At 35.0% G+C, this 27,530-nt stretch overlaps 4 protein-coding genes across 11 annotated transcripts; 2 read left to right on the top strand and 2 right to left on the bottom strand.

Moving 5' to 3' along the window:
- Positions 1–186: 186 nt before the first annotated feature.
- Positions 187–9,454, bottom strand: LOC136782504 (hexokinase type 2-like). 8 transcript variants are annotated; one of them, XM_066741968.1, is made up of 10 exons: positions 9,247–9,454; positions 5,263–5,369; positions 3,009–3,162; positions 2,491–2,709; positions 1,920–2,239; positions 1,721–1,833; positions 1,484–1,642; positions 1,244–1,383; positions 1,006–1,139; positions 187–914 (listed from the first exon to the last, which is right to left on the bottom strand). In XM_066741968.1, exons 2-10 carry the CDS (start codon positions 5,344–5,346, stop codon positions 825–827), a joined length of 1,413 nt encoding a protein of 470 aa, XP_066598065.1. In that variant the 5' UTR covers positions 5,347–5,369; positions 9,247–9,454; the 3' UTR covers positions 187–824. The 8 variants fall into 8 exon arrangements, with proteins under 8 accessions (XP_066598065.1, XP_066598066.1, XP_066598072.1 ...); XM_066741969.1 differs by lacking the exon at positions 9,247–9,454 and adding an exon at positions 8,926–8,977; XM_066741975.1 differs by lacking the exon at positions 9,247–9,454 and adding an exon at positions 7,432–7,450.
- Positions 9,455–9,794: 340 nt separating this feature from the next.
- Positions 9,795–15,429, bottom strand: nompB (intraflagellar transport protein 88-like protein nompB). The gene is made up of 15 exons (XM_066741906.1): positions 15,134–15,429; positions 14,951–15,010; positions 14,713–14,870; positions 14,441–14,636; positions 14,145–14,362; positions 13,404–13,635; positions 13,054–13,211; positions 12,798–12,984; positions 12,025–12,211; positions 11,799–11,946; positions 11,615–11,726; positions 11,459–11,527; positions 11,090–11,381; positions 10,811–11,008; positions 9,795–10,608 (listed from the first exon to the last, which is right to left on the bottom strand). Exons 2-15 carry the CDS (start codon positions 15,008–15,010, stop codon positions 10,493–10,495), a joined length of 2,331 nt encoding a protein of 776 aa, XP_066598003.1. The 5' UTR covers positions 15,134–15,429; the 3' UTR covers positions 9,795–10,492.
- Positions 15,430–15,693: 264 nt separating this feature from the next.
- Positions 15,694–18,291, top strand: Rbbp5 (retinoblastoma binding protein 5). The gene is made up of 7 exons (XM_066741867.1): positions 15,694–15,981; positions 16,061–16,086; positions 16,160–16,332; positions 16,411–16,639; positions 16,718–17,173; positions 17,262–17,670; positions 17,744–18,291. The coding sequence occupies exons 1-7, from the start codon at positions 15,963–15,965 to the stop codon at positions 17,827–17,829; spliced, it is 1,398 nt and encodes a 465-aa protein (XP_066597964.1). The 5' UTR covers positions 15,694–15,962; the 3' UTR covers positions 17,830–18,291.
- A 424-nt stretch (positions 18,292–18,715) lies between these two features.
- Seipin (lipid droplet biogenesis associated protein seipin) lies at positions 18,716–20,702 on the top strand. Its single transcript, XM_066741868.1, has 5 exons — positions 18,716–19,086; positions 19,265–19,416; positions 19,504–19,706; positions 19,786–20,071; positions 20,159–20,702. The coding sequence occupies exons 1-5, from the start codon at positions 18,863–18,865 to the stop codon at positions 20,341–20,343; spliced, it is 1,050 nt and encodes a 349-aa protein (XP_066597965.1). The 5' UTR covers positions 18,716–18,862; the 3' UTR covers positions 20,344–20,702.
- The last annotated feature ends 6,828 nt before the right edge of the window (positions 20,703–27,530 follow it).

Genomic DNA, 27,530 nt, shown 5'->3' with positions numbered 1-27,530 from the left:
GCAACAGGATCAATAGGCCTCGCCAAATATCACCTACAAGCACAAAGCGTTTAATACAAGTTATCTGTAAAATATTCTAAGTTCAATTATGCTAAGTAAAGATTCATCGAGTTTACTTTTTCACCTGTCTCTCTAAATACGTTCAAATTGCTCTGGGTAATCCAATAAAAAATATATATACATATATATCTTATACAGGATATATCTTTTTATTTTTGTTTTTACTATATTATTATTAAAGTGAACAATCAACTGATTTGATTTTTCGTTATATACAGATAAAAGATGGAATAAATATGTATACACAGTAACGGTGCGCGCTAGATGCACAAATTCTCTATTACATAATAACAATTATATAGAGTAGGCGTGTAACAAAAATATTTTCTTACTTATTACGAATAAATTTGTACATTTTATGTATAATATCTGCTTATAATTGAGAAAAATAATAAAAATATTTGACTTGACTTAATCGCATAAACATAACGTTTTATATAATAAAGGCCTACAATCTTGTCCTGGTTTCTATGTTATAACACACACAACATGAAACAAATTATAATTACGATCTGGAAAAACTAGACTGTACATTTAGGAAAATACAATTGTAATTGCGACAAAGATAAAGAGACCTATTTATGCGTACCATCATTCTCTCAGTAATGATAATTGTAAATATATGTGATTGATTTGATTGAGTAAAGATATCAACTTTACTTTCACGCGACTTTAGAAAGTAATAGAAATCATTATGTTTTCCTTTCTCTTCTGAAGCTTCTATTATTATAATTATTACTATTGATTATATATTATTATTAGTATTAATCTATCCTTCTTTGAAGCCTTTGTGCAATAGCAGATACCAATGCAGCACCCTTTCCACTTCCATCTTCTGCAAGAACTAATTTGAACTAAACCAATGACCCATTATTATTACAATGAAAAACAAGTTAAATATATACAAGTAACCGAGCATAGACATCATTGACATATAAATCTTACCTTTCGTCCAGGGGCCAATAATCGAATATACTTGTACATCCAGGTCTCCAGGCGAGGGTGATGTTTGAAGAGGGAACCGTCCACTGCTATCGATATGTCGTCCTTATTAATTCTTTCCAACAGATATGCAAGGCCTTTAAAGAGAGAGAGAGAGAGAGAGAGAGAAAGAGGTAAATTTCGATCTTGAAAAACCGTCAAAGCACATTGTTTGCTCGAAGGAAACGAAAGATTGACTTACATATTGATACGAGAAGAGCTGCTCGGTTCGAAGCTACCTCGCACACATATTGAACAACGTTTATATCATCTTCATCGATGGTAACTCCAAATTTGCTTAAAACTTCCACTGTGTTTTTCTTACCCCCATCCACGGTGTCTCTGTAAATTCACGTTGCATTTGTACAATCAACTGGAACTGTTTCAAAGTTTATCTCATTCGCGAAGCAAACGTTATAACAATACTGTTGATTCAACTTACTGCTCGATATGCGATACCAAGTCTGTCGTAAGATTGCCGGGTGTAAGAAGAGCGTTTGGTGTCACCTTGCTTGACAGGAATAGTCCATCCTTGTATAATCTTGCAAGTATTACTCTCACGATTTCGCCAAGATATTTACCAGCTATATATTTTTCGAACCTGATTAAAATAGTAATGCGTATATTAATATATACAATAGAACCACACGGCCTAATATTTCGTACGTTAAAAACTTACGTGAAAGAATTAACGAGAATTGAATTTGCGTCATTCTCACGATCAAAGTCTGTCTTGATAAAATCTAATACACCATTGTCGCCAAAAGCGCCCCATTCGATATCAACGATAACCTGAAGAAATTAATATATTCTGCATTAGTATTATTTCTTTGGATTTCCAATGGATAGGCAAACATTCTGTTAAGCTCGATAATTACTTCTTTTTCTCCATGTCGCTCGACTTCCCAGTGCTCCACTCTGTCCGCGCGTTCCACGTAGCAAGCATTCGAACCAGTACCCAATATCAGTCCAATCGCCGTTTTTGGATCCGACATGGCACCTTGGATAAGAGTACCAGTGGTGTCGTTTAGGATAGCATTTACTTTCACCTTTGTGTCTCCTCTTCTAGCCAGGGCTTCTCGTAACAATTGTACTGTATTCTTTCCTACGACATCTGGACAATTATAGCTTTTGGTCCATGTCACCAGCATTCCTATATCCAGTGCGTGCTGAACCATTGGAAATGAGAATGTGAAGCCTTGAAATAAAATTTTATTATTATCCAAATAGCTATAATGAACGATGAGCCGATATAAGAAATGTATCGTACGCAAGTATACCAATTGCTCAATAATTACTGACTTTCATTGTAATAAGGCAGCTCTAAGAAAAAGTTTTTATTTTCATACGGCAAATTTAATTCTTGTCATTTGAGAGGTTGGCCAAGACTTTTATATTTATAGACATTTCACTCGACAGTCTCCCGATAATTTATTGATTTTAATTTACCAAGAGGAAGCTCCGTATCTTGAAGACCCTCGTTGATGACGAAATCACTAACACATTCGGCAAGATAGTCGAAAAGAGGATAGCCAGAACCTATTCTCAGATGAGAGCCTATCTCATATTTTTTCACTTTTTCACGCATTATTTTTCCATGTTGCAACTCCACCAACAGCACTCGAAAATTTGTCCCGCCCAAATCCAGTGCCAAATATTGACCCTCTTCTGCAATTTTACATTTCTTATTATTATTATATACTAATGAATTTTCAGAGTTTGTGTGGTGAAAATTTCTGGCAGCGTATATGACCGTGGAAAATACGGGAGAGAAACTCTGTGCAGGATATATATGTTCAAAGTATACGAACGATCCTGGCAACGTTAGTTTAAATAAATTTTGTGTTTATGCATGGAAAGTAGTTGAATTCAGACGAGGAATTATTTGATAGAAATAATTATACAATTGAGGCAACGTGTGAACAAGTTTTGATGCATATTGGTAAAATATCTAAATAAGACATGACCTGTTCCATCGATCAGTTCCGGTATGTAGGTATTTTCCATTTGCAGAGAGGATGGCTGCTGATGAATGCCCTTGTTCATTTCAGAAATGAAGACTTCCTTTATCCTCCTCACCGTTGCGGCAGACAGACGCATTTCTTTCAATAAGTTTTCCACCTGAAAAGAATTAATATGTACAGACATATGGTTTTGGCCAAATTAAAAAAATCCAATTAAATCTAGCAACATTTTAGCGCATCTCTCGCGAATGTGTGCTTTGTGGAAAATTTGCAGTCTATTATAAAGCACACGCACAATTCCAATATCGGAATGATATATCTAAGGAGATGGAGAATTTATCGAAGCTCCATGCATATATTTGATAGATTTATTTACACCAAGCCCTCGTACCGTTCCCCTTCTATTGATTGAGAATTAGCAGTGGCTTATGATGGAATTGTAATTTACAGTCTCGTAATTACCTCCCTTTAGAGGATGATGGTATAGTGAAGACTTATTGTACGATCGTAAACGAAATTGCCTTTATTTATCAGTGATAAATTGAGGTCAACTGTTTTTCTTTTTGGATCAAATCTACTATATAGGAAAGTTAATTTTCAAAGTTATCCGACTATATATATATATATATATATAATGATTCGTTCAATTGAAATAGCGAATCTTGAAGGGTGCACGATATTAATTCAATTCACTAACGTCTTTCACGTCATTATTAATTAATAAAACATGTCTCCTGCAAGTCTCTCTCTGTCAATTAATAATTCTTTTATATGTTATGTGGATGGTCGTTGACTCGAATACACGTGCTCTCACGTAACGCAGTGGCCAATTGAAACAGATCCAGATCTATAATTAAATCTATTGGTATTTTATCAAATAGCTTCATATTTGATCAATTTAGGTATAGCCTGGACAAAGTTGAAACCTATTCTCAACACGTACCATACATAATGAGTTTCTACATCAGAAAAAGAGATCTAACGAAATCAAGCACGATTCAACGCATATTTATCTTTATCGAAAGTTTTCGATAAAGATAAAGCATTAAGAATTTTATATCACGGATCGTGTAATATTCTGGACAAGGTCAAGAGCAATGATTACAAAACCAGTTAATTTTTATACCAGAGTTTGTAGAATCGAAATGTTCTATCCTACATGTATGTAATAATTCGCAAAGAAATTCATTGCAGACGTGCTTGGCTACATTCGACGAACCGTCGCGTCGCGTCGGAGACTATTTTCCGAGTTTCGCTCTAATTGTCTCCGTTTGTCATTAAGATTTATCGATGAGTTCAATAATTTTAAATAACATGGAATTCAATCCGATAACCCCCGACATTCAAGTTTACGATAAGACAATCGTCTATGGCTATTCCGCAATAACGGAACGATAACCTAAAATTCATCTTAGACCCAGTTTTGCGACGTCGCGCGTAACGCCGCGCGCGTTCCAAGTATTTCTCATTTTTTCCCTCTCTCTCTACTAAATATTTACAAAAACGTTAATATTTCTTCGATGCTCTCTGTTAATCTTACTTTATGATAGAAAAAAAACAGAGGACTCTTTTGACAGGTTAAAAAAATGAATGGGAAGTTTGTTGCGTGTTAGGGAATTTAATGCGATCGGTTAAGACGAGACGAGAGAGGGACAGCTCCAGCCGTCCGTCCCCGAGCCGCGCGTCGGTAATGGCACGATTATATAACCACTGGTTTTTAACATAGAGAAGAGAAAATTATGAGAGAACCTTCCGCGCGACCAAAAGTTGCAGGATCGATATATGCTGGACAAGTTGGAAGTTTTACACGCGTCACACGGATGAAACGAAACGACGACGACGCGACGGAATGATTATCTAAAAATTTCATGTAAACGGAAGCATATTAAGGAGAAAGGGAAGTGAGATTGAAAATTATCGATATCCTCCATATGATTTACGATTATTTCTATAATCTCCTACTCGCGATGGAGATATACTTTATTTACATGGTGTAATGCAAATTGAGTTTCCTAGAGTATTCATTATTTAATGACACAGCATGTTTATCCGTGTCACTATATTACTGCTATTGCGACAAAACTGCGCGACTGCTTGAGTTTCCCGTGACCTCTAGCAAGGGATAGATCAAGTTCACGGTGATTGACCTAGCAATTGCTTTCGCGGATAATTCTTGCGTCTTGTCGTCACACACGCATTATCGTCCGCGTACTCTTTTATAAGCTCTCATACTAATGTAAAAAGCAATCACACTTACTTTTTGCTTCTTCGCTTCATCGGAGTGCACGAGCGGAGAAACCTGAATGGCCTCGTGAAGCGCGCGCTCTGCTGGTACCACCATATCGTCTAATAAACTCTGGAAATCTGAAAAACACGATCAGTCTGTATAAGTAATGAACTCTCCATGCTGTGTCGAGGGGCGCGCCGCGCACCTTATATTTTATTCTCTTCTCAACCATATAAATAGTTGAGAAATTATTTTTAGCAATAGGGTTGGACGGGTTTTTCTGAAGAACCAATGAAAATATCGCAATGGCCTGGATAATTTCAACGTGATTAAGAATTAAGAGAAAACTGTCATTTATGTAGAATCGCTGTGCAGCATGGGGGTGGTTATAGGTTACTATCGAGATGCAAGTGCTTTATGACAGTCATCGATGAAGCACTCTCGACAAGTATATATATGGTAAAAGCATAAAAGTTTTAGCCATATAGAAATGGTTCGCGCGCGTCAATCTACCTAGGAGCAATAATCTGTTCGTACAGGGGTAAGAGAGAAGGCGGGCGTCCGGATTCCGGAAGCGTGGCTGCACCAAACTAACCGTTCGACTCTAAACTCGATATATAAATCACTGAGAACGCACAGAAAGTGGATTTTTCGAATGGAAGAGAGCCAGGAGATTTTTCTTCTTACGAGAGGTTAGTTTGACCGTGTCTCGCGCGTCTGCTACCTATCCTGCTTCTGATATTCTTATTTACAAACTCGAGTCCCCTCTGCCTGACTGGCCGTGCTGTGCTACTTATACGATCCCTTCGTCTTTCCCTCTCCGCCTCTCCCCACTCAAGCATTTTCCTCTTTTTTCGCTTTATCTCCTCCTTCTGACCATTCATTACACATGTCTCTCTACGAGCCCCCTTACTCTCCCTCTTTCATTAACCTACACAAGTTTCTTTCCTTCTTCTTTCCTCTCGAAATAAGGGAGTCCGATAACTCCGTGGGCACTGATAAAAGTCGAAAGTCCAAAGAAATTCATAATTCCCGATAAGAGCATTGATTTCTTCATACTTTTCTTACATCTCTCTAACGAGTTTTATCGTTTTCCGGAATCACGTGGTGCATTCTCTACGTTATTAAACAATTTGTTCCGAAGGGTCGCGTCGCGTGTACATGTTTCCTAGATGTCATCCCATCGGCCGTTATCTCTTACGCACCAACAATATATATGTATATAGCTCCTCTCTCTTAACATTCGCTACTAGCTGTACGTATAGGTAAATATATTCGCGTGTCACGTGTCACACGTGCCAATCCACATTGTGTATTTAAATCATTCTAGGAGAGAACGTCCACCAGTTTCTCTTCCATATAAACAATCCCCATTCTTCTTTTCACCCAATTTTCAAAAGAGAATGCGCGTATCAAAGTTGGAATATCTCATCTACTATAATAAAACCACAGCCCCAGCTACAGCTCCCAAAGTATTCTTCTGTATCTCTGCATGACCATTTAACTCTTACCTTTATATAGTCTCTAATCGACATTTTCAATATTGCTATGAAATTTTGTTCATCAAAGCTGATTGAAACATACGTTGCTAAAGAATTAGCAATTATAACATTTATCACTGAAATCGAGAGTTTCGAAAATTATGAAACTAAAAGCTGGGCTGTGAATTTAAGCAAGCAGTAAAATATTTGGAATGTTTTAATCAAGTTGACGTAACGGGACGATTTTGCGTGCGGTATACATATAAATAGGTCTGCATCGATTTTTCTTCCGCCGCGAGATTATATAGAAATAGAGAAAGTCCCGTTGGGGACAAAAGATCTCGATGGTCAATTTTTTCCGAGTAGAGTCAACGCGAATTCGCGAAGGCGAGAGAACACCGTTTGATAAGCTCTCGATGGCTCTCATTGGTTAAACCAATAACGCGCCTTTTACATTCCTTCGTAAAATCCATCTTTCGCGAATTTTCAAGTAAGTCTGCAATAGTATTATCAAGACCGATCTTCATTCGTGGAATATTGGATTTGCAGCAATCTAGTGTATATAATGATAGAGGAAAGCAAATGCGTTCCAGCTAAGAATCTTGTCGATTAGCGATACACGTGACAAATGAACAACAATAAGTTTTTATAGTAATTTCCGTAGCTTAGCCGCGCGCGGCTCGCGAGTAAGCAATGGCATTATCGTTAAAAAGCCTACTACGTATTTCTCTGGCAAGCCAAGATACAGAGCCGGAGAAAGGATGGTGTGCTCTCCAAGCTCGACGTCGACGACGCCGACGACGCCGATGACAACCAATTTCACAGTGCACGCAGTCTTTAGCATGTGCACTTTACTACTCTGTGCAGTAGAATGCTCTTAGAAGAAACGGCCGAGGCCGGTGGCTTTTACTACTGTTACAGCTCAAGTTAAAGCGCTCGGTAGATATAGCCCTCTGCGTAATCGTGAACGAGGCTCCATTAAAATCAATTGAAAGGTGCAAAACGTCAAAGAGATAATTTAGCCATGCCAGTTGTCCCATTGTAAGACAGACATTAATCCAGAAACGCGCACACTCGTCACTATGCACTTCAAATTTAAGCCACTTTGCGGATTTTATTCTCCCCCCTCTTGATCGTTCTTATAAAATCAACGCATTCCACCTTCTATACATATATCCGCCGTTATTATAATTTCATGTTTTTTAATACATGCTTTATCAGAATCTTTCACAACTTTTTAATCGAAATAATTTTATTGCTAGAAACACACGGCGTTATACGTACGCTATTCTGCTATAAGGAAAATACGTGAAGTGAATTATTATTTAACGACTTCCGAGTTTTATTTTTTTCTCTGCAGTGCATAATACACATGCGTTGGAAATCGTAATTTCAATTTGCCTAAATGTAGCATTCATTCTAGCAGGCTGATATTTCTAATTAATGGCACAAGTGTTACTTTCAACAGACAGTGTGTTTTTAGTCCTAATCTGATATGTAATTAGGCATATGTCTTACGTAATGTATTATCCATGAGCCTAAATGGGTACAATTTGATACAAGCATTATGTAAGCTCAAATATTGATCGCGAAGATTTTAGAGCAATTACAAATTGTACGTTCGTATATTTGATGGCAACCGATAACAAAACTCCAAATCAACAAGTCTTTCGTTATATTTTGCCTTCGCGTCGAAACTGAAAAATTACTTTCAAGCTATAATTGATCATCTCGTTATTTTCCATAAAACAATTAATCACATACATATATGTCTGTTAAAAAATATTACGTACTTTTGATTGTCTTGGAAACGTTTTAATTAATAAAACAATAGTAAATTAATAAGAAAATGAAGCATTTTTATAAGTATTATAGACGAGAATCGTAAAAGAAATTGAATAATTAACAAGTTTATAACATAGTTAAATAATGGGTGACTACTGTATCAAAAAGCTATATACACTGATTGCAGATTTAATTTGAAGATTAACGTGGAGGAAAAATGTATTGCATAATCAAACCAATTATTTAATATCGTAAGCTAACATTACAGGCAGATTGTTTTCATAGATCCGACGGAATAATCCTGTGTGAAAAACAATGTTGTCAACAAATGCACGAGGTCGGACACGAGATAGGAATTATAGATGAACGCCAAACTCTCACGAATCGTATGAATTAAAGTAAAAATAGAGTATCACAAGAAACATACTTGATAATGCGTAAAATGTGATAGAACGTTTTTTCATATCAGTGCGGTAATCTACTTAAACATACAAGTAGCAAAAATGCTCCAATCCAATCGAGAGAAAATGGATAGTACGGGACAGTGACCGTGACACGTGGACACATAAATTATCATTAATGCGCTCCCCCTTGGTACGAGAGGAAATTGCGTATATTTTATGTGATACTATATTAATAAATCGATTATTCTACACAATAATTAAACACTTTTTCATAAGTATTAATTGTAAAATGTTAAAATTTCAAACATATCAATTTTAAATTGTTTTTCTTTAAAATACCGTACACTGAACGTATAGGAAGACACTGAGATTGTTACTGTCAAAAAACGACAGAAGATCCAACTTGTCGAAAAACGTACACGAGCTGCTCTGTTTCTCTCTCTCTCTCTCTCTCTCTCTCGCTCTCTTTCTCTCTCTCTCTCTCTCTCTTTCTCTCTCTCTCTCTCTCTCTCTTTCGTTCACAAAAGCTCGCGTAAACTGGAACAGCGTCTTGTGAACACTCATGAGTGACTAGCAGCCATTTCTAAAGCGGGCTCCAGCTTTCCCCCACCTGACCAACCAGTCATCCAACTATCGACGCAAGTGTTGACTATCTGTGAACTCCCGCTGCCCGTATCTACACTACTGCTGCTGTTAACAGTGTTAACACTACCACTCGACTTCTCAATTCTCATTTGCTTCTTAGCGCGATTATTCGCATTTAATGCATTTTCGAATCGTTTAAGAATAATTGATAAATCAACATTTGTAATATACATAGTTTAAAAGTTAAATAATTTACCCATAAACACTATTTTTACAATTGTATAATATTCACAATGATATTCTTTTATGTTCTTATCGTATACGTACATGAGAATTGTTATAAGTACTTTACAATAATTATTTAACAACATAATTCTTTATAAAGACGGATACATTACACACACGAATTAAGAAAGTAGGGTACATGGCAAGTTATAACCGTACAATCCTGTTCGTTGTTGATATTGAGCATATATGATCGTCTGACGCACATCATATACAAAAAGACTTAAACAATTTTGTAACAACTATCTTCATTATCGGCTAACTTCTTGGTCGTCTAATTTACACATTTAGGACTACCTCTTCCTTATTCATTTAATAATAGAAATTTCATCTGACTTTTAATCACGTGTTTTATCCCTTCGATTTAAAAAAATATATTTTTTGGTAATTGCTTGGTAGGATCGAAATAGAAAAAGATAAAGTGAGGAGAGCTTTTTTCAATCGTAATAAGGTCTATATTTTAAAGAAGCGCACTCGCCAAAAACATTCGTTTTTAATGTATGTGTATTCTGTCATTAGCAAAATGCACATTGATTAAAACCATCCCGATCTCACTTTTAAATTTAGAACGGTTTAATTATTCCACCTCATTGATCATTAACCTGATACTATTATTAAAAGCTAGGTAACTCTAAAAAATAAAACTGTATTCTTCAAATAAACACAAGTATTTATGCAAACGATATAATTTCACATCAAATTATAATATTCAGAGATAAGTTATTGAGGAAGAAGGTCATCCCCCAGTTCCTCATCACCGAAATCATCGTCCCTTTTACCAGCCGATGTCATTGGTCGAGTAGGTAAAGGGCCTATAAGATCGGTGTAAGCAGCACCTGTATAACATAGAAATAGCCTTGATACACTAGCAAATGGTATTAATCCATTAGGGAGCTAGATATAGCTACACTATATATCATTGTTCCAAATGTTTTCATGCATAAAACAGAAATTAGTTCTACACAATTCTCCACAATTATGTCTTCAGCCTTAAGTATTGCAACATTTGGATTATGTGGGCGGTTGTTATAAAATTACCAGGTGGTCCATCAGATTCGGATAAAGAGTTTGAGTTTTCTGTCGTCAACGGAATACGATTACGTCGCGCTGAGTCTCCACTATTTGATCCACGTCCATCTTTTTTAGCCGACATAATAGGACTCATTCGATGATCCGATATACCGCTCATTCCTGATCCAGCTCTTGAAGATGCACCACTGTTACTTCTTCTAGACCCTATTTAATAAATAATAATCTGTATAATTATAATGAGTTTTTAGTCCAAAAAGTCAAGCAAATTGTAATTATTAAAGGTACCTGGCCTAGCAGAGTTTTGCCGCTCCTTTAATTCCTTTGCTTTTTCTGCTCTTTTTAGCTCTGTTGCATACATTTGAGCTTCTTTCAAACCTAAGTCACTGCAAAGACGAGTTAAAAATTTCAAACACTCTATGTTTTCTGGAAACTTTTCATGAATATCTTGATATTCCGAGAGAGCTTTATGAAACTGGCCCGTTCGCCTGAGACATGCAGCTACTAATAGACGCCACCTTGGTTCCTCAGGTGCAATCTCAATTGCCCTTTGAAAATAAACTAATGCTTTTTCAGCAACCTTTGAAATGTTAAATAAAAAACTAAGTTAATGTCTTATTCCTTCTTATCTATATGTTAACATTAATAAATTTTTACCTGCATTGATATAAAATATGATCCTAACCAGTCTATTACCTCAAAATTTGCTGGGTAAAATCTGTAAGACTTTATAGCATATACAATAATGAATATCAGTTTGAGATAAAATATACGATAAAATTTTACTATAAATTATCCGTAAAAATTACTTACGTCACTGTAAAATTGGTACGCTTGTTGTTTATCTCCTGCATTATCGTGTAATTCGCCCAATTTTTGCAAAACTCCAGGGTCTGATGGAACTATACCCAATAATTGATTATACCTTAATCAAACAGAGAAATAATTTTTGATATGATAAATTTATATCTTTGAGGTTTAACTATAAGCCTCATACCACTCAACAGCTTGATCGACATCGTTCAAAAGATGGTATAAATGCCCTAATTGATATAATGTTTGGGGATCATATCTTACAATATCATGTAATTTCCAAAAGCATTCAAGAGCATCATCATACATATTTTGCTTCTTATAAACTAGACCTATTTCATCAAATAATAAAAAATATGATAAATTTCTAATTTTTAGACAGAAAATTATCTTCTAATAAAATATAGTACCTAAATTGTAGAGTGCTTGAATATGATCTGTATCAAATTCTAATGCTTGCAATAGTAGTTCTTTGGCTCCATTTAAATCACCCTTTTTAAATGCACATGCAGATAGGTTAACGTAAGCAGCTGCATTTTTGCTATCAGCATTTCGCGCCGAATTGGCATATCTCTCTGCTTGCTCATAATCGCCTTGCTAAAAATTATACAAAAATATCAATAAATAGCCACTCATATTTATATCTGAAGTTAAAAGTACTGTAGATTTATACGGGAAGGGAATTTAATTATTGTCAACTCGGAAATTTCTAATATAATAGATGATTCTAAGGAGGAGCACCTATAGCACTTTTATAAACTATAAGACTTAATCAAGAGAGTTATTAATAATTACAGTTTTATAAATTTCAAATCTCTAAATGATTAGGTAACTTCAGGAGAATCTGAAGATTAATATAAAGACTCGAATCAAATAAACTCAATCTTCGTATAATTATCTTGTTCCTGTCTCTTTTTTCATTTATACCTGCCCGATTTTAACAAATCCTAGTCTTTCCCATAACTGACTGTCACTGTTTTTAAGTGGGTTTTACAAATATATGCACTTAATTTATATTACTAAAATAGATCCGTTTCATACTTGTGGCATTCTCAAATACAGAATATTTAACATAGGGTGAAGTGCTGGATTAAAAGAAGTTTTCTATGTTTTCTCTAGAATCGTCTGTCCGTGAACGAAATTTTTAAGGTAACAAAAATAAATTTTCTAAATGTATACTAACAAGATAATATATAAAGGAGAGCATTGTTATTGCTGCACAATTAGCACTAATATCGCGATTTTCAAATAGCTTTAATGTATCTATTGCCAGCTGTGTTTCTCTATTATGCAAATAAACCATTGCTTTATTAATTTCTAAATCAGCAGCAAGAATTGCATAAGCTGAAGATCTTATAACATCTACACACCTAAAATATGAAAAATACAATTATTAAAAAGTCTACTATTGTTTTGCATAATAATTATAATCCTAATACCAAGCAAAACCAGCAGATAATGTATCTTCAATAACAGGAGCTATAAGCTTTGCTGCACACAAAATAGTCCTTTCAGCTTCCTGCTTCAGGCCTTTTTCTAATTTCGAGAGATCATCATTTTTAATAACTTCATTTAATAAATTAGAATTAATATCGTCCTGTAAAAAAGTCATTTATGTGATTATGACAATAAAAAAGAAATGTATTATATCCTGAATTACTCAATGTGTAATTAGGTGTTAATGTGCTATGTAAATGTCAATTTAAATCCATGTTGTAAAGATTGTGCAAAGTGCAATATTTATATAAATTCATTAAGCAAAACTGCATAACATACACTGTCAACTCACAGTATTAATATTATATTTGTCATCTTGATCAATATTGAGCTGTACTTCAAGTAATTCTAAAAAAGCTCTTTTCATTTTATCTCGATGAGACAATGCAAAATGACATAAGACAGCATGCAAACCAGCTTTAAATTCAGCTTTTTCTCTCATAACCCATTCAAAACTGTTTGCAGCTTCTTCTAACCGTCCCATTTGCACAAATAATAATCCAATATTATGCATTATTTTTATGCTAAAAATGGTGAATTATGTATGTTTTTATACAGAATGAGTCAGGAGGAATACTCCAAACTTTAGGAATGTGTTGCATACATAAGAAAGAAGATAAAATATTTCTTGCATTTTTTACTCCATTTTAATTTTATTAAGACACAGCACACCAATAACAATATCATATCCTTATCACTTTTTTTAGTAACAACGTTTATACAATTAATTCTCAAAAATAGCACTTTTGATATCTAAATATTTTATGTCATCTAAGCAAGTTATTTTGCTCTGGACAAAAATAATATAAATCTAATAAATTTGATCAATCTTATATGTAAAAAAATTCAAATGACCAGAGATGTAAGAGGAGTTTAGCTTACATTCTTCATATGCAACACATTCCTAAAATTTAGCATAATCCTCCTGATTCACTCCATGTATATCCATATATGTACATATGTAATTAAAAATTTATGCTGAAAATAGTAAAAATGAAGTAGAACTACTTCAGTAATTAACTTATCTTTTTACCGTAAATCTTTCTGGGCAGTAGGAGCTTGATCAAAAGCCATCCTGTACATTTTTATAGCTTGAGATAATTGTCCCATTTTCACATAAATATTTCCCATATTCATCTTAAGTCTAGCATTATTCGTGAACATTTTATTTCTTGTTATTGCTTGGTAAGTAGCTATAGCTTCTGTAAACATGTCGTTATTCGTGTACTGAATAGCTAGATTGAATAATACCTGAATATTTAAAATGTATATTTAAATTAAGAATAAAGATATATTTTTCCAATATTTTTGGAGAGATTTATCACTCACAGCAAAAGTCAGATCAACATTATGACTATCACTAAGGCCAGATTGTTCTTGTAATCTTATTAATGTACGTTCTCTTGATGATGCTTCTCTTGCTCGTTCTAAAGCTACTTTTATATCGTTTTGAACAGCAGCTTTAACTGAATTTTCTATTAGGTCCATAATTTTCCTTTCTGCCAATTTTACCTTCTCTTCTGGTCTATAAATTTAAGAGGCATTGAAACATATTTTTAATAATTTATAAAAATCTTTATTAAGATATTAATTATACATACGTATCTTCCTTTACAGTATCTAAAGCAAGTCCACTATTCATATTAAGTGGATCAAATTGTTGTTTACCAGCACTTGTATATCCAGCACCTCTTACAGCTGTCATGGGTCTAAATCCACTTGAGCTATATATTGATCTTGCAGTGCTGATTCTATTAAACTATAAGAAGCAATAAAAGTATGTTTTAGTTCATTTTAATAATATCAGATCAAGTTTAATTTAAGCATAATTATGTTTACCCCGCTAGATGTTCCAAGACGCATTGCTGTCCCTGGAGGCTTAGGTGTTACAGATGCCATCTTTATAATAAAATGAAAAATTATTTATACCAACACTTATTACAGCAAATTTTAGTTTTCTCTATAACGGTTTACATATTAATTTTAAAATACAAAAGTTTTTACAATTTCTACATTACATGCCTTCTTTAATTTTCTTGATTTGATGAATGAAAATTATAATTAAGAAGTTTGATAAAGTCAATTAAAAATGACTAAGCAATCAAACTATTACACATTACAAGACTCACTATTTTTATTTTGCAATGTTGTGTTTTATTTGTAGTCAGCCGTAACCATGGAAACTTCTTGTAAAAAAATAATCACAAATGTCAGTTCTGGTTAGTTCAGTAACTCATAGGGATTTGGGGTCTCCCCCAGTTTCCCCCCACACAATTCCCATATTCCCCATGCTCCTTATCACTGAACTCTCCAAGGAACTAAAATGAGGCTACGTTCATTTTTGTACCGCTATTAACTGTGAATATATACATACATATGTATGTATGTATGTTATGTATCATTTCATCTTTGTCAATAATAATAAAAGAAGATAGAATGATATCCGGAGTACTGAATGAATTTCTGGAACACGGCCTAAAACATAACCACTTTACGAGTTTATTATCTTGATTCAACGACGATAAATAACGAAAATGATCATTTTTTAACGACTATTCTGTAGTAATCAGTAGTAATACGGTTAGGGAGGAACGAGGAAAACTGCTGTATGTATCGTATGTATGTATGTATATACATATGTACATACATACACTACATTGACTACATACATACATACTGAACCAGCATTGTGTGGAACCATAGTGGAACCGGCAAAAGAGCTATAGTAGTTAATAATGGAACACACCAACGCCTCTGAATCCAAATCAACAATAATCGGTGTGAAAAGGTGGAAAGAAAAATTGAACTACAGTAATCAATAGTTATAATAAGGAAGACAATACTAATAAAAATGAACTTAGAGCTATTAGGTAAAACTTGTTATTCGTGGAAATGTTATTTTATTAAACTACGTATTTTCTTTAATATATATATACATTTTTATTTCAGAATCATTTGGTCAAAATTATCCAGAGGTAATAAATTATATTTTCAATTTTATAATTTTTTTTCATGAAAGTAGATAATGAACAATTTAATCTTTTTTAGGAATTTGATGGTACTTTAGACTGTATATCACTTGCAGTAACATGTACATTTAATAAAAGAGGAACTTTACTTGCCGTTGGTTGTAATGATGGTAGAATAGTTATTTGGGATTTTTTAACTCGTGGTATTGCAAAAATTATAAGTGCGCACGTACATCCAGTTTGTTCATTGAGGTATACTTTATTTATATGGACAGACAAAAATATATGAATTATATTTCATTTTCTTAACTCTATTATGTTATTGCATAGCTGGTCAAGAAATGGACATAAATTATTAAGTGCCTCTACGGATAATAATGTTTGTATATGGGATGTTCTATCTGGAGAATGTGATCAAAAATATAGATTTCCATCTCCAATACTTAAAGTACAATTTCATCCAAGAAATCTTAATAAATTTTTAGTATGTCCAATGAGGCATGCTGCAGTTATGGTTGATGTTGAAGGAACGCATAGAGTGATCCCACTTGACGAAGATGTAGGTAAAATAATTTGTATAAAAAAAGTACTTAGAATTTTGTTTAACTGTAATTAATAAGTACTGTCTTTTTTTTAGAGTGACTTAAATATTGTTGCATCATTTGACAGGCGAGGAGATTATGTATTTACTGGTAATGCTAGAGGAAGAATATTAGTTTTGGATGCTGAATCATTAGCAGTTAAAGCATCTTACAAAATATCACAAGGAACTGCTAGTAATACAGCAGTAAAGAGTATTGAATTTGCTAGAAGAGGCTCATGTTTTTTAGTAAATACATCAGATAGAGTAATCCGTGTCTATGACAGTACAGAAATATTAGCATGTGGGAAGGATGGTGAACCAGAACCCATACAGAAGCTTCAAGACCTTGTTAATAAAACAATGTGGAAAAAATGTTGTTTTTCTGGCGATGGCGAGTATGTATGTGCAGGTTCTGCCAGACAACATGCGTTATATGTTTGGGAAAAAAGCATTGGCAATTTAGTAAAGATTTTACATGGAACAAAAGGAGAATTATTGCTTGACGTTGTGGTAAATTTTATATATTGCTAGTTTTTATAATAGATTTTAAATCAGTAATTAATCTACTGTTTGTCTCAATTTAACTATCTAAAAATAGTGGCATCCAGTAAGACCTATTATTGCTTCAATATCGTCTGGTGTTGTTTCTATTTGGGCACAAAATCAGGTTGAAAATTGGTCTGCATTTGCACCAGATTTCAAAGAATTAGATGAAAATGTGGAATACGAAGAACGTGAAAGCGAATTTGATTTAAGCGACGAAGATAAATCCGTGGTCCAAGGAGAAGAAGCACAAGATGAGGAAATTGAAGTAGATGTTGCTTCTATTGATAGGGTTGCAGCATTTTGCAGCTCTGATGAAGAAATGGAAGATATCGGATCTTTGCAATTTCTTCCAATATCTCCAGATGTTGAGGAATCAGAAGACAATCAAAATATTTCACATGAACCTCCAATAAAGAAGCATCGCTCGCATGATATTAATTTACAGGGAGCACCAGTAGATGGTTAGAAGCTTATTTTAATCTATTTTTTACAAAGCATTTATGTTTTTACTCAACTTGCCAACTATAATTACAGAAACTCATCCATTATTAAATAAAGGAAAAGACAAGCCAGCAACTAAAAAAGGGAGACCAAGATTAGAGCATAGAAAAGGAAAATAATTTATAATTTATGTGTACCCTTAGGATAAGTAAATTTTATACCAAAACATTGCTGTATATATCTACAATGCAAGTGATATTATTCTTCAGAGGGCCGAAAAAGTTAAAAATAGACGCTAACGAAAAAGGATCTTTAAATAGAGACATATCTAAGATTTATTCAGCACTTTGGCTGATTCTGAATATCCGTTTTGGTGGTCCAAATAGGGAGCCCTCTAATGGTTAAGCTCGCGACTCACTGTTTTCTCACCTTTTGAAATGCATGATGCTTGCTTAATTTAAATACTTATTGTTCATTGAGTATAAGTATTGGGATATTCTATTAGCAGCAGGCATTTAAATCCAGCAAGCAATTCAAAATGTGGAAAAGCACTATGTGCTACTGACTTTAATCTTTTTTATGTTTCCAAATAAAGTAACAATTGTACAATAGTTAAGTACAGACTGAAAATAAAAAAATATTTTATCTAAACTTTTTACTAAACTGTTTCACTGGTGCAGCATTCTTTAATTATGTCAACCTTTAATTCACATTAGCATACCGAATGGTTGTAATTATTTAGAAAGAAAATAAACAGCAATTTGTTGAAAATGAGTTGACAGCATCAAATGCAGTGGAGCAGAGATGTAAATGTTTTATTTTCTTGGTAAAATTGATAAGAGCAATCCACTTTTGTAGATATATCAATTATAAAAATTATTACCATAAATTCAGTTTTTTTTTTGTTTTGTTACATTTCAAAGTATATTGAAAACATATATTAAGCATACCAATCCTTTAGATTTATGCTATTGTACCTGTAATTTCATTCTTAACGATCCGCGTCAGTATTTAAAAAAAAATTTTGTTTTATACGTAACCTCTTATTTGTCTATATGTATTAGTTGCACGAAGTGATTAGCGGTAACTTTCTTATTTTATCAATTGTTATATAAGCTAGTACGATACCGAAACAGAGATTAATTGAAAATTTCTCGGATTAGTCTTAAAAGTATTATGTTTGTTTGTTAAATATTTGTAAAATCTGTCAATATGGTTGTTTCGAGGTTATTTTATCACTTAATTAATAAATGGTTCAGCGTGCAGAAAAAAACTACGGAAGGAGTAAAAACAGCAAAAGATGCTGTTTTTCGAGGAGGAATAATAATTATTAGCATTGTACTTATCGTGTGGCTTTCTATATTTCTTTATACTGTGTTTTACTATGCTTACATGCCAAGCATGTCATACATGCGGCCTGTGCATCTACAATTCAAGTGAGCTCCAATTTTTATTTATAACTTTAATGGAAACAGTCAATTCATACTACTTTATAATAGTTGCACGACTTATAAAAATTAAAAATATGTTGAATACATTTTTAATGTATATGTAACAATATATAAAGTTTATAGGCATCTAATAAATTGAAACTAAAGTTATATTTAATTATAGATCGTGTGACAATGACTATGAGAAAGGTATATGCAGCTTTCCATCAGCACAAGTTCACCTAACAAAAAAACAGCAGCTCTTGATGATAGGTCAGCCTTATAAAGTTAATTTACATTTGGAAATGCCAGAGTCTCCAGCTAACAAAGAGCTTGGTAATATTTATTAATATTCTACCAAATTAACTTTATTAAACTAAGTACTAGTTTATCTTTATTAAAGCAAAAATTGCATAAATATAGGTATGTTTATGGTATGTGCGCAAATGAGAAGCAGAGATGGGTTTCTTGTAGAACACTCATGTAGATCAACAATGTTGCATTATAAAAGTACTTTATTACATACACTCTCTACTCTTACATTTTCTCCAATGATGTTATTTGGAACCACAGAAGAAAAGCAAAATGTGGTTCTTGAACTGTTTGGAAACTTTGAAGATGACCAGGTAATATATTAAAATTATATTTAGGAAAGCGATAAAAGTTACAAATTTATTGTAATATGTATGTACGTTTATTTTCCAGAGTCATCCAGTAACTATAATTTATGTACAAATTCAATCTAGGAAAATTGAATTTTATTCAGCTACAATTATTATAAATGCACATTTATCAGGTCTACGCTATTTGATGTTTCATTGGCCAATTATATCTGCCATTATTGGTATTTGCACCAACTTGTTTTTCATAGCACTTGTGTGCATTTTATCTTATTTGCACTTTGCTGCGGAAGAAGAAAATTTAGATGATGTTTTTAATTATGAGAAAGCTGATGCAGATGATGATAATGATCTTAAAACATTTACTGATGGTAAGTTTATTAATTTATGAATTATAAGTTATAATGTAAGATAGCATTATATAAATGTAATTGTTGATTTTGTAATTTTATAAATAGTACCTGTGGATACAATACCCATAAAGGCCTCATCTTTGTCATCTATGTCTAATATAGATGACCCAGATTCCTCCAAACAAAAAGAAACTGTACATGCTTCTCATTCAACGAAAGATCTACCAAATTATATAGAAGAAATTCCCTCTTTAACTAGTGGATCGTCGATTCAACAATTAAGCAAATAAATACTTTCATGACATCAATGAAGATTATGCAGCAGAGTCAATAATATTATACTTAACTTAATTTCATAGATGAAGAAGCATTTGAATGATGATATAGGAGATAGACCTGATACATATTGCCTCTGGAACATTCAAAATGAAGAATATTCCAAAATGCAATTTATTATTAATTTTTGCCATATTAAGAGCCAAAGAATGCAAGAGAAGCTTATTGTTTCAGAAGAGAATGTTTCCTATCCAAGTACTTTCTTATGCATATAAATATAATTATTTTTTAAATAGCTTATAATCTTTCAAATGATTTTCACGTTTATGTATTTATAAAATATTATTGATTAAATAAAATATTTATATATGTTTTTTAGCTAATCTTTCTGATGTTTCAAGAGCTTTTAGTAGAACAGACGACAGTTAAATTTCATTAGTCTTATTATTTCAGTAGATTCATCATATTAAATTTTTAGCATCATTAACTTTAAAAGGTCTGCCCTCTGCAGTAAGGGGAATTTGAATTCTCTCTTCATTAATACAAAAATACCGACGCTATAAGATGTGTCACGGTCAAACCCTTTCGTGCCTTTGTTAATACTTATAGATCGAAAAAAGTTTATCGATTCCTCTAAAATTTACCATTCGGCGACTACTTTTATTACGAGGAGGAGAAATATTCTCTGATTGTTTAAAAAATACACGAATTCCTCAAAGCAATGCATAATTAACTTGAAGTTAAAGGTGATAAGTATTGTATAGGTACGATGTGGTTGAATTTTGAAGGAACCATATATTTTCGATTATTTGATTTTATCATGCGTAGGTTTGCCGGGATCAAGTGGGATATACATATTCATAATTTTAAAAAAAGGAAGAATTCTTTAGAAAAGGATATAACTGAATGAAGGGTGGGGTATATAGTAAAAGAAGGCGAGAGAGAGAGAGAGAGAGAGAGCGATTGCGAAGTGAAATGATTCGGGTGCTGGAGCTGGAGCTGGAGCTGTAGTTGGGCTGGTTACTATATGGTGTACCTTATGCGCCTTACGCGTTTGTCGGTACGCGCAGAACACAGAGGCGCGTAACCACTTGAGAACCGGTTTTCTGGGTTATCCGCCTCACCTCGCCTGGTCCCTCCTTTAGCCTGGCGCACAGCGGATAAAAAGATGCTCGAAAGAGCAGCACGAATTCGTAGGTAGGGTCGACTTGTGTTTCTCTTGCCTCGTTACTCGAGATTCAGACAGGTGTGCGAACCCCCTTACTACCGCAACAACCTCCTCCCACTCTTCGTCTTCCTATCCTTTTTTTCTTTTATCCTTTTCTTACTCTCTCTCTCTCTCTCTCTCCTTGTCTTATCTTTCCCTTTTGCTCCTCTTCATGTTCCACCTCGTTCTCTCAGCCCCTTGTACTTTCGCTAACTTTTTAACTTACCTGAAAAATACCGTTGTCGCAATTCGATCAAAGGTTTATGCTTATTCAAAGGGGAATGGTATATGAAATCGAAAATATATTTGGATAATCGTTATACGTTAACTTTTGTGCTTTTGTTTATCGCATATAAAAATTGCACCCTATACGTTTCAAACGATGAAATCAATTATAAGCTTTAGGAGTATCGCGGATGCTTTCTGCATCTGGCAACGCATGTGTTTATATGGCAATAAAGTTGACTGTTTAAAAGCTTTTATGGACATCATTTGTAACCGAACGATTGTTCAAATTTATCAGCGCTACCTTGTAGGAGAGGGTAGTCTAATTTGGACCGTTACTTTAATTTGACCATCGTGCACAGATGTAACTTCACCGACTAATAAACTACTTGTATATTTATATATATAGTTGAATTGTGTACCGCTTTATTTCTTTCGTTAAACGTTATCAAACAGAATTTACTCCTTTTCAAATCACTCATTATAATTTTTAATAAATAATAAATGAATCGACCTAGATCCCTCTGAAACGAGTAACAAGATTTTTATAATCGTCACTTTAAAAGAGAAGTCTATTGAAACAGTATTAGACGTGATACATTTATTAAAAAAAGTTTAAATTGCGTTTTTCTTATTATTGAAGAAATGTTAACCTCGCATTTCGCTAAATTCGACCATATCGTATCACGTGCATTAACGGTGAGAAATTCAAAGCTTGCTTGTCACTTGTCAGTTTCTCAAAATGGACAAATTATATAAACGGATATATATATCAGAAAGCTCTGCTATCGTTATATGCTCTTTCTATAAAAAATAGTATGATGAATTCATGTTTACGTACTTCTATTTAATATGCAAATAAACAAAGCAAGAAGAGACGATTTGGCACTCGTATGTCAAAGCTATTATCTCTTAACATAAAGAAACATTTATTATTGCCACAGTTTTGTTTACTATAAGCAATGGTCCATTTGAGAATGCCATCGATTGAAATTAGGAGAGTGAGGTGGTTTCTTGAAAAGGACCAAAGTACAAGATGTTTTAAATAAAGGTATTGTTTATCTTTCAATCGTTACTATCGCTAAATAAATTTGTTTATTTTCTAGCTTCAAATAGAGAATGTTTAATGACCAAGCGCAACGAAAAATTGCGTATGTCTAGTTTTCATTAATTATACCGTATAGTAATGAGGTTATTATTATACGTCTTTCAGACATCCGATATCGATATATTTATGCTCCTTGAATTATCTTAATGTTAATAAGCAGATTATTGTATGAAATGGCGATAGCTGTGAAATCATAGCGCATTTCCGGTCGGCTTCGTCTCTTTCGCCAGCGGAAAATACTAAAAGCATTGCTCGGATGTAACGGTGAACGGCTTGATCTGGCGCTGCCAGTAGTATAAAACATTGACCGATAAAAAGTTGGCGATAAAACGCACAATTTTCTCGTAGAACGTTGGGCACACTGTAAAGCGTGGTGACAAGTCCTCGTAGAAAAGAAATTGCTACGTGGCGCAGCTGCATGCTTTTTCGCGGCTACATTTATCATGATTCGTAGTATAGCTCGTGTGGTCGTAGTCGATAACAATCAAAGCTGCGTTAAATGAATCGATCGCATATCGACGAGCTTTCACACGGATAGGGTTAGAGAAACGAGGATTATTAACGCATTTATAAGAACGTTTCCATTGGATTTTGGGAAATTAAGTTTGCATTAGCGAGGATATTCCAAAGAATAAGCCAGAGATAAGCTAAACATGCACGGGGACAGATCGACCCATCGAGCGGCCGTCTGGTTACAGAAAAAGTGAATGTGGCCCGTTGTAGTTCATGCGACTGTATAATAAAATTCATTACGCTCGCGAGCTGATATATATATATATATATATGGAATCGAGAGCTTTTGCGCAATTCCCAATATAGAGCGCAGCCTCATCTTAACGAGGCGAGGAGAGAGTATATGCCAAATTATGCGTGTAAAACGACTCGATGGCATCTAGCTAATTAGTCTGATATCTCTAACGTATGGATCGTTGATACATATATAGCTAAGAGTCCTTGAATCTGTTATAGGTGTATAGTGTACGTCGTAGCGAGTATGTAAGAGAGTTATTAAGTCGAGTATTTAAGTACTTCGACGTATGCCGAAAGCCAAGATAACGAGGGAGCATTAATCTCCGCGCATTCGGCTGGCTCGTTCTTAATTGAACTGGCAGCGTTTGGTCATTAAATAATCGTGGTAAAAGGATTGTGTCGGCCGACTGCCGCGGCGCGAGGGGGAAAAAAATGTTAATTAAAACGTTCCCGTGGAATTGTTAGCGCGTAGATCCTACTGGGAGATCCGCGTTTGAAAAATGACTTTCTGAATACCGTGACGACTCTTTTGGTAGTGGAAAATCCGAAAAATAAGACTCGCCTGATGAATTTTTGATGAAATCATTAAGCCCCGAGAGAAGACGACGAGACTAAAGCGCGTTGGAAAATAATTGTGGAAAACGAGTCTTTAAAGAGGATTGATAGCCGCGGACGGCGCGGCGTAAGCGAGCGAGAATCCTCGCGAAATGTTGGATATGGCAATAAATTCAATCGAACAGAGATAAACTAGCGAGTTTGTCAAGTTTGGAGAAATTCTCCAAGATATAGGGGAGCAAAGTTGCTTATGTAAAGGATTTCGATGGGCTATTTCTCTCCCCAAGCTACTGACGTAAATTACATCTATCCACGGAATGCAATACTGCCCTAGCTCCTATATATATATATATATATATATATGTAGCAATAGTAATAAGATGCGCGAATGCACGCTGAAGGTTCCTCCCAAGTTGCATTGGTCAGGCTTCCGAATTTTCGTCCAAGCGAGAAAGCCGAGATAACCTAGTAAACTTGGCCTTGGTATGCCAGTTGGATAAACTATTGGTGCATACAACGGGATAGCGCGAATCTGGAGACTGTATATATATATATAGGCCTCCTGAGAGAATCTTGCGATAGCCGAACTGAAGCAAAGCGCGAGGCGGATTTATCGCTGGAGCGGGATTAATTCTGGCGCGGGTATAGCCGCGTGCAGTATGGCCCATCAGCTGCACAAGGAAGGATGCGCGTCTTTTGCTATTCGTCAGTGCGCTTCTGAGGCCAAAGATAAGCAAGGTGATGCAGTTAGCCAGTTAACGAACTTATCGATTCCATCTTGGAACATCCTGGACCGATCAGGGCCGTTCCATCGATATATATATATATATATATATATATACATATAGAGTTTTCCTTCTTGCGGCTTATATAGTTACTCGGAGGAATGCAATAACCGTGCACAGGGCTTAAACTCTATACACACAAGCACTGCTATTTGCACGCTCTCTGTTTTCTTCATATTGAAAATACGTCGATCACACGTCCGAGCAGCGCGCGCTGCACTCTCGCCAAACCTTTCACCGTCCGTCGCGTCGTCCGTCTCGTCTCTAGCTATACGGTATACGTCTTCGTGATTACAGCGTTTGCTCCATAAATTGGCCATGAAATTGAATCATTATTATTATTATTAAAAGGAGAATTCCAAATGTGACAAAGAGAGCCCCTGCACCTTAAAAGCTCATTTTATCAAAGAAAAATGGCAATTTTACGCCGAGATATATAGCAAGAAAATTTATCGATTCTAAGAAGCTCTAATAAGTAAGCTATCTACTGGTTCCTGCAGGCCGTCGAATGGTCCATTTGATGCTTTGATTACGTGTCTTCGACGTTTCATGGGTTTGCTATCATATACTCTGTGGTTTTAAGATAATCCTATTGGAGATAGGATGGAAAATATTGATGATGGAACATAAAGATACTCCCCCCCCCCTCCCCCTCTTCATATCGGTGCCAGGTCCAACTTTACGAAATGAACATCTGCATTGGTTCTGTTATATAGAGATTCGTTGAATTTTCAACAGAATATTTCTTCCTCGATATATAAAAAATATGTGGAAATCTATCGTTAAAGCAAGTTTGTTTCCGCAGCAAAAAAAAAGTAATATACATGTATAAAAACAAGAAAGAGTTGTAAAGGAAAATCGAGTTGGTCCTTGAAATTCGATCGGGTTTATTATTTCAATGGAAATGATTTAAAGATAAATCTCGAGTGGTGACGTGGTAGAGCGAGGTAGCTGCGGGTCTCCCATAGTATACGCGCCGAGAATTTAGCCTAGCTATATATATATAGCCGAGCCGGCACGTGCATGCGTTTCATCGAAAGCAAATGTCGTCGGTAATGCTGGTGCGAGTAATGCAAATGTGAGTAGCATGCCACTGGTAGGTAAGTAAATCAATAATTACACGGGGGAAGGATTGGCGTTATAGAAGCCATTGGAATGATCAAGTTTGCGCATATCGATCGCAGACACTATAATTAAACGCATTCGTTGCCTGCAATACCAGCTGGATTTTATTTAGCCTCTTGCAAATCAATCCGCCGCATTAAATGAATGTATTACGTTATTCGCGCCTGTCCAATAAAAAATTAAGCAATAAGAGTAGTGTGAAATAGGTTTGCTTACTGGTTATGTCGTGGTATATACACGTAATGCGTGCCGACCGGATAGGCGGATGCCTGCTCCCGAAGAGCCATTCCAAGCGAATAACCTGTATGCTGGATGCTTGACAGCTGAATTGGATAGGGGATATAACAGTAGTCGAAAGCAGCAGGAATAACATCGACATATATTTTCTCCCGATATAATTCTACCTAGACGGTATCAGCATTCTTCTTCGGTCCCCGGTCTCTCGCTATATGCATTTTCTCTTGCTCCTTCTCGTACACACCACAGCTATATATACATATGTATGTGTACACGCACATGGATTTTCGGTGATACATGGCACCGATGGTTAGATATAAAGGGCGAGGGTCGCGCGAATCTCATGCATCCACGTGTTTTTGTGCCAAGATCGAATTAGAGCTACATGGGCTGCATGCATGCATGGAAAAGAGACGAAGCGTCCGATAGTCGTTGGAACATACGTATAGAATAAGATTGTTTATATATATATATATAGGGTGGATATGGTGGATGGAAAGAAGAAAAGAGCAGGCACAGGCGGATGCCCGCTGGTGGTAAAGCGGCACCGGTTGAGCAAGCTGCGAGATAAGAGCTTGACAGTTGTTGCCTTTGGCTAGTTATACGGAGCTCGACTTGGCTCTCGGCCGGCTCTCCTCGCAGTCTCCTCCATCCAGTCTGAGGCACCAAGCTCGAATCGGGCATAATACAGCAGGCCAGGCCAGGCAGGCAACTCGCTCGAGTCGCTCGAGAGTCGCTCATCCTCCTATTTTACTCCTTTCAAGGAGAGAGAAAATTTATCTTCCACCAAGTTATTCCAACAGAGTTTAACTATCCCCGGATTAATCCCAATCGAATTACCATTATCCCTCGCGATAAGCCACCTAGATCAAATGTCTTATGAATAAGCTCTTAGGTACATTTTTACGAGTCAAGCGAGAATGATTCGAGGAAGAAATATATTTTCCAACATTTTCCTCGAGATCTGGGTGCTATAGTGGCCACTGGGAAATTAATCGTACGAGTTAGTTTTAATTTCTGCACATATATCTTTAACTTTGAAATAATTGCTCGACTGGCTTCGACTAGCTTTTTCGTCTCACATTACTGCTTTTCAAACTTATTACGATAAGTTTATTTGTGGAAGGCAAGAAGTTTCTTTATACTTCGCCCGGTCATACGTATTGTTTGATCACTGGTAATAACAGCTAGAACAGTTTAACAGATTTC

This window comes from Prorops nasuta, unplaced genomic scaffold, assembly GCF_024137725.1.
Source record: "Prorops nasuta isolate Cenicafe-Biocafe unplaced genomic scaffold, Cenicafe_Pnas_1.2 PNAS00027, whole genome shotgun sequence".
Lineage (NCBI taxonomy): Eukaryota > Metazoa > Arthropoda > Insecta > Hymenoptera > Bethylidae > Prorops > Prorops nasuta.
This window is presented reverse-complemented; position numbering and strand designations above follow the sequence as displayed.

What these genes read in the sequence shown, in the direction of transcription:
- Rbbp5 (XM_066741867.1), top strand. An exon ending in TTGGTCAAAATTATCCAGAG is followed by an intron (nt 16,087 to 16,159) that starts GTAATAAATTAT and finishes AATCTTTTTTAG; the next exon opens with GAATTTGATGGTACTTTAGA. An exon ending in CATCCAGTTTGTTCATTGAG is followed by an intron (nt 16,333 to 16,410) that starts GTATACTTTATT and finishes GTTATTGCATAG; the next exon opens with CTGGTCAAGAAATGGACATA.
- Seipin (XM_066741868.1), top strand. Translation starts at nt 18,863, where the DNA reads ATGGTTGTTTCGAGGTTATTTTATCACTTAATTAATAAATGGTTCAGC. An exon ending in TCCAGCTAACAAAGAGCTTG is followed by an intron (nt 19,417 to 19,503) that starts GTAATATTTATT and finishes GCATAAATATAG; the next exon opens with GTATGTTTATGGTATGTGCG. An exon ending in TCTTAAAACATTTACTGATG is followed by an intron (nt 20,072 to 20,158) that starts GTAAGTTTATTA and finishes TTTTATAAATAG; the next exon opens with TACCTGTGGATACAATACCC.
- LOC136782504 (XM_066741969.1), bottom strand. Translation starts at nt 8,962, where the DNA reads ATGAAAAAACGTTCTATCACATTTTACGCATTATCAA. An exon ending in ATGAAGCGAAGAAGCAAAAA is followed by an intron (nt 3,163 to 5,262) that starts GTAAGTGTGATT and finishes AATTCTTTTCAG; the next exon opens with GTGGAAAACTTATTGAAAGA. An exon ending in GGAACTGATCGATGGAACAG is followed by an intron (nt 2,710 to 3,008) that starts GTCATGTCTTAT and finishes GTAAAATTGCAG; the next exon opens with AAGAGGGTCAATATTTGGCA.
- nompB (XM_066741906.1), bottom strand. Translation starts at nt 15,010, where the DNA reads ATGGCATCTGTAACACCTAAGCCTCCAGGGACAGCAATGCGTCTTGGA. An exon ending in TCAAGCACTCTACAATTTAG is followed by an intron (nt 11,947 to 12,024) that starts GTACTATATTTT and finishes TTGATGAAATAG; the next exon opens with GTCTAGTTTATAAGAAGCAA. An exon ending in GCAAAACTCTGCTAGGCCAG is followed by an intron (nt 11,009 to 11,089) that starts GTACCTTTAATA and finishes TTTATTAAATAG; the next exon opens with GGTCTAGAAGAAGTAACAGT.